Source organism: Manis pentadactyla, chromosome 18, assembly GCF_030020395.1.
Source record: "Manis pentadactyla isolate mManPen7 chromosome 18, mManPen7.hap1, whole genome shotgun sequence".
Taxonomy (NCBI): domain Eukaryota; kingdom Metazoa; phylum Chordata; class Mammalia; order Pholidota; family Manidae; genus Manis; species Manis pentadactyla.
Genome location: NC_080036.1, coordinates 31,331,308 through 31,345,542, shown reverse-complemented (window position 1 = coordinate 31,345,542; position 14,235 = coordinate 31,331,308). Strand labels below are relative to the sequence as shown.

The 14,235-nt window shown below is 55.8% G+C and overlaps 1 protein-coding gene across 7 annotated transcripts in view; it reads right to left on the bottom strand.

The window, feature by feature from the left end:
• The window catches only part of RASGRF1 (Ras protein specific guanine nucleotide releasing factor 1), a 123,907-nt gene that overhangs the window by 78,576 nt on the left and 31,096 nt on the right, over window positions 1-14,235 (bottom strand). For 2 of the 7 annotated variants that reach the window (XM_036916088.2, XM_057494881.1), the window contains exon 1: window positions 4,859-5,327. The exons of 3 other annotated variants lie outside the window; for them this stretch is intronic. In XM_036916088.2, coding sequence (XP_036771983.1) covers window positions 4,859-5,134 — 276 coding nt within the window. In that variant the 5' untranslated portion in view covers window positions 5,135-5,327. Of the gene's footprint in view, window positions 1-4,858; window positions 5,329-14,235 lie in introns of those variants that run through there. 2 more of the 7 variants (XM_036916084.2, XM_036916083.2) reach the window with 2 other exon arrangements.

Here is a 14,235-nt window from a genome sequence, read left to right as displayed (position 1 = left end):
CAAGGTTTTTAAAAAATTAATAAGGATGAAATTTTATATGGAACCCTACTACGTAGAGTGTAGTGGGACTGCTCCGGTGGATGTTGGGGGGTGGCTCCCCAAGGTGGCCACCAAAGGGCGCAGAAGCCCCAGGGCTCCCCTTAGGCAGGGAAATTGCAGGTGGGGAGCTGAGGACAGACACCCACAGTCCCCAGGCGGCGACTCTCTGGGCTTCCTGCCGCCCTTGGTGAAGGGGAGTGTGACACCTGCCCGGCAGCACCGGGGAGACAGATCCCAGCGGGGATGCAGAGAGCATCTCCACTGCTGGACGCCCTTGGAGAAAACAAAGGGCAGACATGCCAAGCCAGGCTGGTGACATGCAGCGCGGGCAGGTCCCAGAGGGGCCACAAGAGGCAGCGTGCACCTGCTCCACCGTGCACCTGGAGGCCACCTTGCTACAGGGGGAGGGGAGGGGCTGCAGAGGCGGGACGGGGGCGTGCAGCTGAGGAGGGGCGGGGCCAGGGCAGCGGAGGGCAGAGCGGGACGCACAGGCGCCCCAGGTGGGGGCTGGCGTCCGCCTTCTTCTCCAGAGGCGGCAGGAGCCACCGATACTCTTGGAGCCTTACATCCTGACCTGTGTGAGTGCCAGAGGGTCGCCCGGCGGCTTGCTGCGCCGAGCGGGGCCTGGCACGGGCCCGTGTGGGAGACGACGAGGCTGTTCAACAGATGGGGCATTACGCCGCGAGCTCCCGACCCCAGGCAGGGCGGGGGGTCTGGCCTCTCCAGGGGGGGAGGTCCCAGCGCTTGGCAGTGGCTGTGGGAGCGAAGCCAAGGGGCGCTCCCCACTCCGCAGTCAGCGCTGGAAAGTCAGGGGTTAAGTTTTACTGTTGTTTCCACAGGACCCCGCACAAGTCTGGCACCGACAGCTGAGCTGTTCACTGCGCGAACAAGTGGCAGTGAGATCTTAGTTCAGCCTTGTCACGTACAATCTGTTCCGGCCTCGCCCCCCTGTCACGGAGCAGGGGCAGCCACGTGGCGCGCCCTTGTCCCAGGGAAGGCACAGCTACTGAGCCTTCGGCTCCGGACGTGCTGGGCGGACCAGGTGGGGAGAGGGGCGCCTGTGCTGCGGGTCCTCCGCGGGGAGCCCCGCTGGCCCTCCCTGAGCAGGCGTCCTGCCACGTGCGCTCATGCGGCGACCCGGGCTCCGGGGGATGCTGCTTCAGCGCAGGCCCGCTCCCCTACATTCAGGCTCGCTCTTCTCTGATTGGCCGAGAGGCTGCAAGTGCCAGAGCAAGTGGAGGGCTCTGTGCACTGAAGGCATCTGGGAGTGCAGAGCGAGACAGCCAGAGAGCGGGTGGTTTGGGCCACTGCCTGGGGCGGCCTGTGCCCTAGGGCTGCTGCGATGAATTCACCAGGCCAACCGGTAACACGCCCTGCGAGTGAGGACCAGGAGTGGCCTTCATCTTGTGTCCAGGGAAAGACACCTGCTGGGGGGGGGCAGCAGGTATGCGGCCCCCAGCGTCGGGAGCCTCTGCCCACATCTGTGCCGAGTGCTGGCTGCAGGGGTCTGTCTGTGCCCCTTCTGTCCTGAGTGACTCAGAAAGAGCCTGGGGTCCTCGTCTGACCCCTCCTGTTTGTGGGGGAGGGGAGACCTGGGGTTGATTTGATCAGGTTCCCCCTGAGAAGTTGGGGCTGGAAGCTTTATTTTAGGGGCTCAGAATGAGGGTGGGAAAAGCCAGTGTGGGGTGGCTCCATGCCAAAGCAGGGCAAGGAATCCTAAGGGCCAATCTGCAGGGAAGCTGAACCCAATCTAACCAGGGCCTCCAGTGTGTGAGCTGCAGGGTCAGGAGGAGAGGATTCAGGACTGAGCAGGCAGGGCCCAGACCAGGGTCCGTGCAGCTGCCAGTGGGCACAGAGGCCTGGCTGTGCCCGTCCAGCTTCACTGTGTCTGAGATCCTGGGCCAGAGCTCCAGGACGCTGTCAGACCAGTGCGGGCGCATCCAGATGGGAGGGTGCCAGGTTAGCACGTGCCTCGCCCGTAGCACCCTGCATACCTGTTATTAAAACATCTTCACAGCGGGAGATGCCCACAGGGGCCAGGGCTGTGGCCATCAGCTTCTTAGGCCTATACACGCAGCACAGGGACTGGGCACCCATCAGTCCCCAGGACCGGAGATGTGGAGTTAACAAATCGTATCAGCAAGTTCAGCTCGGTAGTGAACTGGGCAGATTCCCAGCCAAGACTGGGTTTCCCTTCCTTCAGAAACCATCCCTGGCCCGTCCAGGTGGAGGCAGGTTGCCTGGACCCGGTGAACATGACATCCTGCTAAGTCTTCACCAGATACCAGCCAGTCCAGCCAAACTGCCAGCCCCGTGGAGGCTTTCCAAGTAGGAGCTTCCCGTGGCCCCGAATGCCAGCTGGACCTGGTCACAGAAGGGGCTGGGGCGGGCCTCTCCTGCTGTGGCTCTGTGGGTGCCATGGAGCACCCAGCTCAAGGAGGCACATGGGACGGCTGTGGGGCCATCGTGTCACTCAGATTTAGAAAATAAAAAGTCATGAGTGTGTGTGGACACATGCAGGCCAAAGGAGCAAGACCTGCTTTTCCGTGCGAGCCACACTCCCGCTCTGGAGGTGAGTGAAGCATCCTCATGAGCACACGAGATGAAGCATGTGACCTTAACGAGAACTTGCGCCTGAGCTGGGCAGTGCCAGGCCGCCTGCTAACAGCCCACCCTGGTCTGCTCTCTCATGCCAGGAGGGCTGCTCGCGTGAACACACTGAAGGGGCTCCGGTGGTGTTCTGGGGGAGCGGCCCGGAATGTGTGGGCATGTCCACTGGTTTTATAATCTTGCACAATTCAACAACTGAGCCAGGAGCTGGACAATTTGGAATCCATGTAGGATCTCATTTTCAGGAATTCTTAGACACTGGATGAATCCTAGGTCTGATTCTGCCCCTGATTGACTCTGTGGTGTTGGTCAACTCCCTTCCCCTCTGTGAAATGGGAAGGATGGGCTGTAAGCCTCTCTAAGGTTCCTTTCAGCCTTACGGTGTGTGTTAGGCCTTTATTCCCTGACCAGGTGGGTATAATTCAGAATTAAGCTGAGACTTATCTAGATCCCACTGAAATGTGTTCTAAGCACACTTTCATATACAGTATCTATCTGGTGGTCTCAAAACCCCAGGAAGGTAGGTGCTATTATCTCCATTTTGTAAATTTACAAAACAAAGGCTTGCACACGTTTGGTGTTACCTGAGGTCACACACACAGAAGGGCGCAGAGCTGAGGTTCCGTCTCAGGCCTGCCTCTGGCTCTGGGAGAACACAGTGAGGGCTCAGCAGTGACTTGGCTTGCTCTCCCCCCACCCTCGCTGCTCAGCCCTGGGCTCTGTGTGGGGGCTGGGGGAGGAGGCAGGCTTGGGCGGGGGGTGCAGGTCACTGGGAGGCACAGCTGTTCTTCTACAGGCAAGGGAGGCCATGTCCTGGAATGGTGGTGAGGGCTGGTTACCCAGGGCTGGGAGCGGGCAGGCCCAGTGTAGGTCTGGCCCCCCAGGGAGCGCTCCAGGCCCCACGTGCGCTGCAGGCTTAAAGAGCAGGCTGCTCTCTGCTCTGTTCTGCCGTCTGGGAGCGCCTCCCTGCCATGTGGCCTGTCACCCACTGGACCCCAGCCTCACATACTCCTGTCCACGTTCCCAGCCTGCAGGCATCACCTCCCTGCACCAGAAGGCCGAGAGGTGTGCTGCAGAGGCTGAGTTCAGATCTCTGTCCTGACCACTAGTAGGGCCACCATCAAGCCAGGCTTTTATTTCAGCCACTCCAGTCACCACCAGTCTGCAGGCAGCAATGGCTTCTGAGAGCTTCTCGTCTTCTTGGAACCTTGAGGTGGCCTCAACTGCTGGGATGACCCTGGGCAAGCAAGGTCCTCTCCCCTGGCCTGGGGCCCTCACCTAGGCAGTAAGCAGCTGCTGGGCCCAGGGGCTCGGGTCTTCCCAGAGCACATTCTGGGACCCACTGCCTTTGACTTTACCTTCCCAGGGGCAGGCGACAGGCCAGGTGCCTTTGCAGAGCCCATCGCGGTTAAAAATGGTTCTTTCGCTCCCCGGGTGCCCCGGCCCCGGTGGCCAGCGGCTGCAGGTGCTCGTCGCTCCCTCCACTCGGAAGGCGCAACGCCACCCACCTAGGTCCCAGGCCCACCCAGGCCTGCCCTTTGCCTCACTCACAGATCCGGAAACGTGGGCTCAGCGCCAGTGCCTGAACTGCAGCGGCGGCGAACCACAGGGGGAGGGGAGGAGACGAGCGCCCACCGTCCCGCGGGCTCCGCGCAGACCCCCAGCTCCCCCACGGGAGGACCTCGCTCTGCTGCTCGGCCTGGGGCGGGCTGGGCGCCCATCGCCGGTCCACGGCACCGGACGGAGCGCCGCGACTCCGCAACCCCACGACCTGGCCGAGAGCGCGCGCCGCCCTTCGCTCCGACTTCGGTGAGACAGGGGCCGCTGATCGGGCGCCTCGGCCTCCGCCCCCCGTGCCGAGCGCGGGGAATCACGCCGCCCCAGTCGGGGGCAGCCGATCGCGGCCCTAGGGCGCTGGGGGTGGGAGATGGGGGCATCGTTTCTGGCTGGACGTGGGCGCACATCCCTGGTCTCTGGTCCGCGCGACACCGTCTCCGCCCATCTCCGCGTCGCGGACCCTCCGTCCCCGCTCCCACGGAGCCCGCATACCTACTCCCCGCGCGCAGTCCCTGCCCCTGCCCGCAGCCGGGCCACCCGCCCCAGGCGCCGGGAGCAGGGGGCCGACACTGTTGCCCTCGGCCGGCGGGAGGCCCTGCGCACCGAGAGCCGCGGCGGGGGCGCTGGGAGGTCAGACGCGGCGCTGCCTCACCTGTTTCTCCAGCGGCTCCTTGGCCGAGAGCGCGGGCTTGGGGGAGGGCGCGCGGTCGCAGACGCAGCCCTCCAGCAGGTAGAGCCCCGAGGGCCGCGAGCTCGAGTCGCTCTCGAAGTAAAAGAGCAGGTTCTGCAGCAGCGCGAACCACTTGGTTTGCCATTTTGTGTTGTCCGAACTCCGCTTGCTCAGGTAGCCTTTGCGCGTGCCGTCCTTGCGCGCCAGCAGCCCCAGGGATGCGACGTGGCCATCGTTCAGCCGGATCCCCTTCTGCATGGTGCTCGGAGGCCAGCGGGACCCCGCGCGCTTACATCTTCCCCGCGCAGCCCCGGCGGCCCCTGTCCGTGCGCGCTGCGCGCTCCGCGCTCCGGCGCTCGCTCCTGCTCGCCCTCCCCTCCCCCCAAGGTAGGAGCACTCGGGGGTCTGGCGCGGGGCCGCGACTTCTGGAATCCGGACTCACCACGCCTCCCGGAACCTCTTCTCCGCCCCGCAGGATCCCGGGGCCGGGAGGCGCCTCCGGACCCTTTCCCGGCGCGGGGCGCGCTGAGGGCCTGGCGAGCTGCGCGCTGGCTCGGGGCAGGCGGAGTCATGTGACGCCGATCCCTCGAAGAGCCCGTCCCGGCAGCGCGGACAGACACACGCACGCAGCCCGCCGAGGCGCAGAGCGGCGCGCGGCCCGCACCTTGGCGCCTCCCCCTCCCCGGACACACGCGCACGCACAGGCACACATCCTGCCCCCCCTCCGCTCGTGTCCCCTTCTCCCTTCGGGCGTTAAAAAGCAAATCAGATCAGTTTTCGTTTAGCCCGATGGAACCCCCGAGGCTCGGCATCCCGGGAGTGTGCGTCTTTGCGCGCCACCGCAGCGCGCTGTCGACCCGGGTCAAGTCCCGGGTGTCGTCTCCTCCCCCAAAGGCTCCCGCCCGGTACTTCATTTTTCTCTCCCGAGGTGGATGTCAAAATGGACCTCAAGGTGCTTTCAGTCCTAATCTTTGGGTAATTGGCGGGTCACATTCATTCCAGCATATCCAGCCCCCTCCCGATGCGACCTGAGGACGGAGACAGGGGTGCGGTGGGGGAGGTGAACGTTTATTTCATTTTGAGCGTTGCCATAATTACCGGCGCCACCCCCTGCGACCTGAGGTCTGGCTGGCGAGCCGCTGCTGGGTTTTCTGCAAATACCCCCCAAAGCCTAAGGGCGGGCTTCCAACGCAGGCGCCGGGGACCATGGGAGCCTTCAAATAGCTGCGCTGGCGCAATGATACCTTAATGATAGATTTTCCGTTCTTATTTTTAGCTCCCATTCGCCTACACAGTTACACGGCATTTATCCGAGAACGTCACAGCGCCCGCTTGCTGCACCCGGAGGCGCGCGGGCGCCGGGGAGCTGCCGGGCACGGAGCGGGGAGCGCGCACCGCCGGTTGCGGCAGAGGGCAGCGGCCTGGGCCTGGCCGGCCGGGCAGCGGGCGCGCGGCCCGGGAGGCACAGAGGGCACCATCTTTCGGTCCTAACCTGCGGACAGCCCTCCCGGACGCACGCACACACACCCGGGGCGGGCGCAAGGGAAGGCGCCTGGGGGTCAGGCAGCCCAGGGTGGGAATCCACTAAGTGCCCCCTGTGGTGAGGGGTCGGGGCCCATGGCCGGGGCAAGGGCTCAGGCCCGCGTCCGGTGGAGGCCCTTCTGGGGCTCTGGCCACGGAACCTCAGTCTTCCCTCTCACGCCCGGCTCGGGTGGACTCTAAGGACCCGGGGACGCTGATTTTTCACCACGAAAATGAGGACAGGGGGAGATGCCGAGCCTCTTCATTTCGTCTTTATTTTCCAAGAAGCCCCTGCACCAGGACCCCTTTGCTTCTCATTTGCTCTGTTTATGGGAGCAGGGATCCCAGGGCTGAGGGTGGTACCCAGAATGTCCGTCGGATCTCTTGTTAGGAAGGCTGTGAAAGGACCACGGGAGCCCCAGGCAGGGGGCACTTTCCAGGTGCCCCCGTGACCTTAGGTCAACCGAGTTGACCCTTGAATAGCACAAGTGTTGAACATGGATTTTTTTTTTCAGTAAATACATTGGAAAAAAATTTGGACTTTTGCAACAATTTGAAATGTCCAAAAGAAAATAATTTTCAATTCTCTAGCTTACTTTATTGTAAGAATGTAGCATATAATACATATATAAAACATATATTCATAGACTTCATGTTATGAAAGAGTCTCCCAGTCAAATACAAGCTTTGGGGGAGTCAGAGTTATATGTGGGTTTTCCACTGGGAGAGTCAGTGTCCCTAGCCCCTGAGTTGTTCAGGGGTCAACTGTAATTGACCCTAGAGAGTAGGTCATCTCCCCATTGTACAGACTGGGGAAACTGAGGCATGGAGTCACTCAGCTAGGAAGTGGCCGAGGCGGGGTCTGACTGGGGACTCTGTCCTCACTGTCTGTGTAGAGCTGAGTGTGTGGTCCCTGGGTTCAAGAGGGTTAACTTTTATCCTAAAAGGGAGGCAGGATCTCTCAGGTGGGTGCTTAGACCTGCCCAAGCGGTCCTTCTCCACACAGCCTCCGTCTGCAGGAGGAAAGCCATCTTCCCTGGGTCTGGGAAGAGGTTCTGATGAGAGGTATCAGTCAGGAAAAGAACTGAATTCGCTCCAGCGGCCCCAACCGTGGTGCACTTCGCGACCACTTGGATAGAGTTTCAGGCTCTCTGTGCCCCAGCTGCCTCCCAGGCCAGCTGAACCACAGCCCTCAAGGTGGGGGTGGGGGCTGTGCTCTGGGACTTCGGAAGCTCCCAGGCGATTCCAGAACCACTGGTCTGAAGCTTGGCCCAGAGCCTCCCCTGCCAGTCTCTCCCCCCCACTGCTGGCCCTGGTGTTCCTGGCGGTGGGCAGTGTGCTGTGCCATGACTGGCAGAGGTGGCACGCGTACGGCCCAGCAGGCCCGAGGCCGACCCTCCCAGAGGTGCAGAGGGCTCCCGAGGAGCGACTCCGGAGCATCTGGGCCTCACCTCGTTTCCTTCCATCTCCACACAAGGCTTCCGGACGAGGGTTAATGACCCCATTTCACAGAGGGAGACGCTGAGGCCCATGGGGGCCTTAAGGGAGAAGCTGAGATGGGGTGTCCTGACTGCCCCCCCAGACTCGTTCCAGATGACCCTGCTCTCTGCGTTTCCCTCCATCCAGCTTTCTGGGCTGAGGTCTTTGCAGATAAGAAAACAAAACTCAGGGGTATTTTGGTGCATTTGATGTTCGCACTGAGAGATGGTCACCTCGTGGGAGGGCCTTGTCTGCCCACAGTCCTGCAGAATCTTCATCGGGGGCTCCTCCCGGCCTTCAGACTGGAGCTCAAGTCGGGTGTTTGTGGAGGGGTGTCTGGGCCCGGGGTGTGTGTGTGTTTCTGAGTGGTGCAGTGTGTACACCAGAGGTGTGTGTGTGTGATGTGTGTTGGGTGGGGGAGGGGGAATCGGGGTAGAACATTTAGAGAAACTTTGCTTTCCTGGCAACTTACTCCAAAAAAAGAAAATGTAGCTGCCACATCACTAAAAAAACTGAAGAACTAGGTATGTGGGGTCAGAAGCATTTTAGGACATGGAGGCTTTGCTCATGGGAGTTTACCACCCCAAGTCTGGGTTCATGGCTGGCTTTGCCCCCACATGCAACACCAGAGGTGTACCCCTTTCCTTTCTAGCTGATGAAAACAGCCATGTTATTCTGTCTGATTATAAGTGCAAGGCAGGCTTTTTGTAAGACATTAAGACAATATAGAAAATAGATAACACCCCCAGTGAGGTTTTTTTGTTTGTTTTTCTGTCTAAATTCTTCAGCAGAGGCTATTTTATGATCTCCATCTCTCTCATTCTCTTCATTTCACAGGACATGGGACATTTTTTTCATATTACTACAAATTTAATTAGCAGTCTTTTTGATTGGGCATTTAGGTTGTTTCCAATTCATAGTTTTTGGGAAAACTATGTATATGTTTAGACAATGATATTAATTTTTTTGTATATACATTTCCCTGCCCTAGTCTACATTCTTTAAAGTAGCATTTCTGGGGTCAAGGAGTGTTTATTTGAAGTACTGGCACATAGGGATGGATTTCCAGAAGGAGCTTTGATTCCTTCCATGGCTCTTGGCGGTGGAGGAGACAGCCCGTTTCTCCGTCCACCTGTCAATCCTGGGTAGTGACATTATCAATCTCTTACTATTGGCCCATTTTGAGAGGGCAAGAATAATACCCCTTTCTTATATGAATTCTTGTTTCTTTTATTGCTTATTGCTTATGAGGTTAGACATTTTTATATTTATAATATTTGCATTCCATCTTTTGTGAATTTCTTGTTAATATCTTTTTTTCAGATGTGTTTAAATTTTCTTGTAGATTTATCCCAGTGCTTTTAGATGGAGGGATAGTTGCCCATCCACTAATGTTGCCAATAATTTCCAGTTTGTTGCTTGTCTTTAACCCTGTATGTCTGTGCTTATATACTGTGTATGTCTTTATATGGATTGTAAGAAATTTTTAGACTTGATTGCAGGCAAGTCTATGTTTGTGGTTTCTGATTTTAGACTCCCCCTCCTCTACCCCCTGTCCTTGTGCCAGCTCCTTTAAGACTGAAACGTATTTGCCCATATTTTCTTCTCTGTTTTTATAGTTTCATTTTTTCATTCATAATTTTAATTCAGTTGGAGTTTATTTTTGAGAGTGAGATTGGAATCTGGATTATTATTAATTTTTCCCAAATGTCTGGCGAGTTGTCCCAACACCACTTGTTTGAATAATCTAAGCCACTGATTTGAAGCATCACCTTTATCATATACCAGGTTCTTATCTGGACTTGGGACGATTTCCAGCCGCTTCTTGTTACCCCAGTGTTCTGTCTGTTCTGTCAGAGACACATGATTTTATTCTTGTTTTACCATCCACTTCCCATACCGTCAGGGACACCTCATCACCTTTCCTTTTTAGGGTGTTTCTAAATATTCTTTTTTATTTATTCTTCAAGACTTACTCATTACATGTCCATGTACCTCAGTAAAGAAAAGATTAATTCGTGACTCATTTTTCAAGTTCCGGAGAAGTCTCACTGACAGTTTCCCTCAGTAACCATACTTCTTAATTTAGGAGGAGCTGACAAACTCTCACAATGTTTTGTTTTCTTATTCAAGAAAAAAGTGCATCACCCCAATTCTTTGTCCTTAAAAACCTTCTGGTAGAATTTGATACATTTGTTTACATGTGATCCTGACATTTCTTGTTTAATTTATTTCTGGTGTTCTCTGTTCTGTGATTGCTAATGGAAATTTGATCTTTTTATCTATTTTTGAAAAACTAGACATTATTGGCATATAAGAAAGATATTTCTATTTACATATTTATTTTGTAAGCCACTACTATTACATATTTATTTTGTAAGCCACTACTAACCTGAATTTTTCTAAAAATGTTTGATTTATCTATTTGGGTTTGCCAATTAGATAATCAGAATGTATTTCCCACTATTTAGGCATTTTCAGATTTCTTAGATAAACCCCACTTAGCTGTGGTGGATTTTTACATTATCATTAGTTTATCTCTCCTCAAATCAATCCTGGTGATTTATAATTTCCAATGTGATTTATTTACATTCCCTAATTTATTAGAAATATTCACTTACAATTTTTCTAATTTCCAGCATCTGTGTTATTCCTGTTTTGTGCTGATTTTGTTTTTATATTACCTATCTTTTCTTGCAAGGGTTTTATTATATCATTATGATTGTGACTTTAAATTTATTTGTTACTTCTATTTTTTAAGTCATTAATGTACATCTATATCTTTATTAAATTCTTTCTTCTGTTTTCTTTAGATTTGTTTTGTTGTTTTCCCTCAACTTCTTGAACACTAAATTTACTTATTTTTATTGTGTTTTTAGTTGCAATTTCTTCTGGATCCAATAGGACTGCTGCATAAACTTCTGATCACCACTATATTAAAATATTGTGAAGTTAATTTACTTTTACGTGGATAGTTTTCAAAGTTTAACTGAACAGTTTCTGAATTTCCGTGTATACTTTTTGCTCGCTTTGACTTATTCCTAGTTGCACTGCATTGTGCTTGGACAGTGGCCTGTACTCCCCCTACAGTTTGGAATTTACTGCTGTTTTTGTTGTGCCCTGTATATGGTCAGTTTTGTGATTGTTCCATAGGCCCTGGGAAAGACGGTGCACACACTGTTCACAGGGCATAGAGTTTCACAAATAAGTAGCAGCTCAGTTTATTAAGTTACATTTGTCATGAATGAATCTCTGACTCTGATCTCTGCTCAGGGTAGCTGGCAGCTGTGCACAGAAGCCAGATGTTTGTGCAGCTGTGAGCATCAGGGCCAGAGAAACCTGAGGCTCCCTTCTTCCGAGTCCCTGAGGCTCAGTGCTAAAATCCAGAGCTCAGTATACAGAGCAGGAAGTAAACGCAAAGGCCCCTGAGCAGTGAAGAGGAAAACCAGTGTCCACATGCCCTGGAGCTATGGTTTACCATAGTCAAGCCCCCCCAGTCCTGGAACCATTCACAGAAGCACAGGACATTAGAGGTGAAAGGCACTTAGCAAGCCCCGTAGCCTACACACCCCACATCCCTTCATTCATGCCACCCCATCAGCAGGAGGAAGGCTGAGGTCACCCAGGAGGCACAGCAGAGACAGAAGCCCAGGTTCTGGCCCCTTTCCCGGGAAGTCATCATGCCTCAGAAGCTGCCAGAGTGCCTGCCCTGGTCCCACTGCAGGCTCCCCTCTACAGAGCTCTGGTGGCCAGACATCGGGAGAGCCTGGGGTGTGTGTGCCTCCTTCTGATGCCGGGACGGGCAGCTTTCTTCTTAGTGAGAAAGCCACTGCTCCAATCCTACCCGATGTCAGAAGCAATCCAGTCCTTGTCGGTACACGTTGGAGGACAGGAGGGCTGTTCCCGTCGTCTCCGGTGCATAAATGCCTGGCGGTGGTGGATTTTGGGATCCTTCATCAAGCAGGGCGGGGGCAGGGACTTGGCCTGTGGTATGGGTTACATCTAGTTTCGGGTCAGTTTTGTTGCAGGGAAATACTTAGTCTGGACCGACGGTCGGAAGATGACAGTCCTGCTGAGCACAGGCCCACTGGTCTCCCTGGTAGCCTTGGGAGAACTGCTGCGCTTCCACAGGTCACAGTAAAATGCTCCGCCCACTGCCAGATGGCCACCAGGTCCCAGCCATCCAACCTCTTGAGTTTCTCCATTTCTCCTTTCCTCCCCATCCCTGGATTCGCAGCCCAAAACAGCCCCTTCACTGGCCCCCTCCTGGAAGTCCGCCTTGTATCTCCAGCTCTGACGACAATGATCCCCTGGAAGCCCTGAGTGGTTCCCGATCACTCCTAGAATCAAATTCAAACTCGCCCTTTGAAGGTGTCATTTGAGGCTCCCTCATCACCCGGCTCTCCGCTTTCATGTGCCCCTGGTAAGTTGGTGGTGAGCCGTGTGAGCTGCCCGGCCAGCCCAGGCCATCCACACCCTGTGTCTACGGGGGCTGTTCCCTCTGCCTGCAGCCTCTGCCCTCCTAGCAGCCGGTGTAAAGTCCGGATGTGCAGGGCACTTGGCCTCTGGAGATCTGACTGCTGCCCCTCCTTCCTTGTGGCCATCGCCACACCTGAGTCCGATGCTCCTCTGACGCTTCTAGTCTTACAGCCACAAGAGCAGGTTCTCGTCAGTTTTGATATTCTGGAAAAGCACAGGACCCTGTTCTGGTGAAGGCACAGGGCCTCATGGTGTGGGTCAGTGTCAGACAGGGTATTGGCAGGAATCTGGGCTTAGCATACACTGGGTAACATTGATGACAAGAATATTTAGGACTTTGTGTCATGGTGGAGGGAACCCCCAAAGGCAGGAGATTTTGGAAATTCTGCAATTTACCCCACAGCAGGTGCAGCGCTGAGAGCCAGTGTCACTCCAGTAGGCCTGGAGTTATGACGGCCTGAGGGGCAGGAGCTGTGACCCTCAGTGGAGGGACACAGACAGCCCACGGGGACCTGAAAGACGCCAGCTTCTCCTGCCCTCTGCATTGCCTACAAGCACCTCCCACTGGCCAAGCCCAGCTGGAAGGCAGACAGGAGCCTGCTGATGGAGTCCAAAGACCAGCCCTTGGGTCTCAGAGCAGAGTGGAGGAAGGTGGCGGGTGGGACTGGACGGAAAAATGCAGGAGATCCGGCACAGTACAGGAACCAGACCCATGGGCCACCGGGCCCTGGAGGACCTTACAGCACAGGATGTTCAGGTTTGTGGTGGTCTTGGGGGAGGGGGAGGCCCCAGGGAACGCCATTCACAGTGGTGGTACCCCTCGGCCAGCTGGCAGTGTCAGGGCTTGGGGGCAAAGCTTTAGGACCCAGGCCCCCTGCCTTGCAGAGCTGCAGGGAACTCGCCTCTTTCTTTTGCTGTGTTGCGTCCATTCCGTGGATCATCGCCTCTCCAGCCTGCTCTGCAGCCAACACGGTGGGTGTGCACTGGCTGCGTGGCGGGGAGGAGCTCCCTGGGGCTCTCACCTCCCTGCAGGCAGGGACTGCAGGACTCAGAGCCCACCTGCTCTTCCTCAGCCTCACCGTGGGATGGACGGTCCAGGGCAGGTGGCCAGTGGGATGGGCAAGTGGTCTTGTTTTTCAGCCAGCTCATATTCTCGCCTCTGGCAACAGTACCTGGTTCTGTTGGGTCCCCCTTTCCCACCTCCTAGTCCATCTGGTTCACGTGAAGAGCGATCCACCCAGATCCAGGCCCGGCCCATCTGGACACTGCCTACTTCGACCTCAGGGAATTGATGAGGGATGGTCATGTGACCCCAGCCAGGCTACTCAGGGTCAAAGGAACCACACCCCAAGGACATTCCTTCAGGGGATATGTATTCCCTTTTCTGCGGGGGATGCTGAAGCCATCTGATGGGTGCCGGGAGCAGCCAGTGGCCAGTCTCTCTGCCATCAGTGAGACTGAGCCAAGACGAGAGAGCAGAGAGGCAGACGGAAGGAGAGACTTGGTCCAAAGGGCATTTGACCACATGGACCGGCTGTGCCTGAATCTGCCCTCTTGTTAGGTCAGCCAATGAATTCCACTTAGTGGTCTAAACCAGTTGATTTTCTGCCATTTGCTTCCCAAAGAACCCTGTTGTTTCAGCTGGAAGGGAAGCGAACAGAACAGCTTTGCCTTCTGAGTCTGCCATGCGTGGCTGGAGCCATGCAGCGTGGAAGTTGCAGGTCCTCAGGGGCCCCTCTCTCTGCCAACCCCTTTCCAAAGATAAGGAAGCAGAGGGTCAGCATGCGAGGTGGGGGTGACTCGTTGTGATGGTCCATGTGCTGATGTGAACAGGTGTAGCTCTGGGGAGGTGATTCCTGGCCCGGGGGGGGGGGGATCCC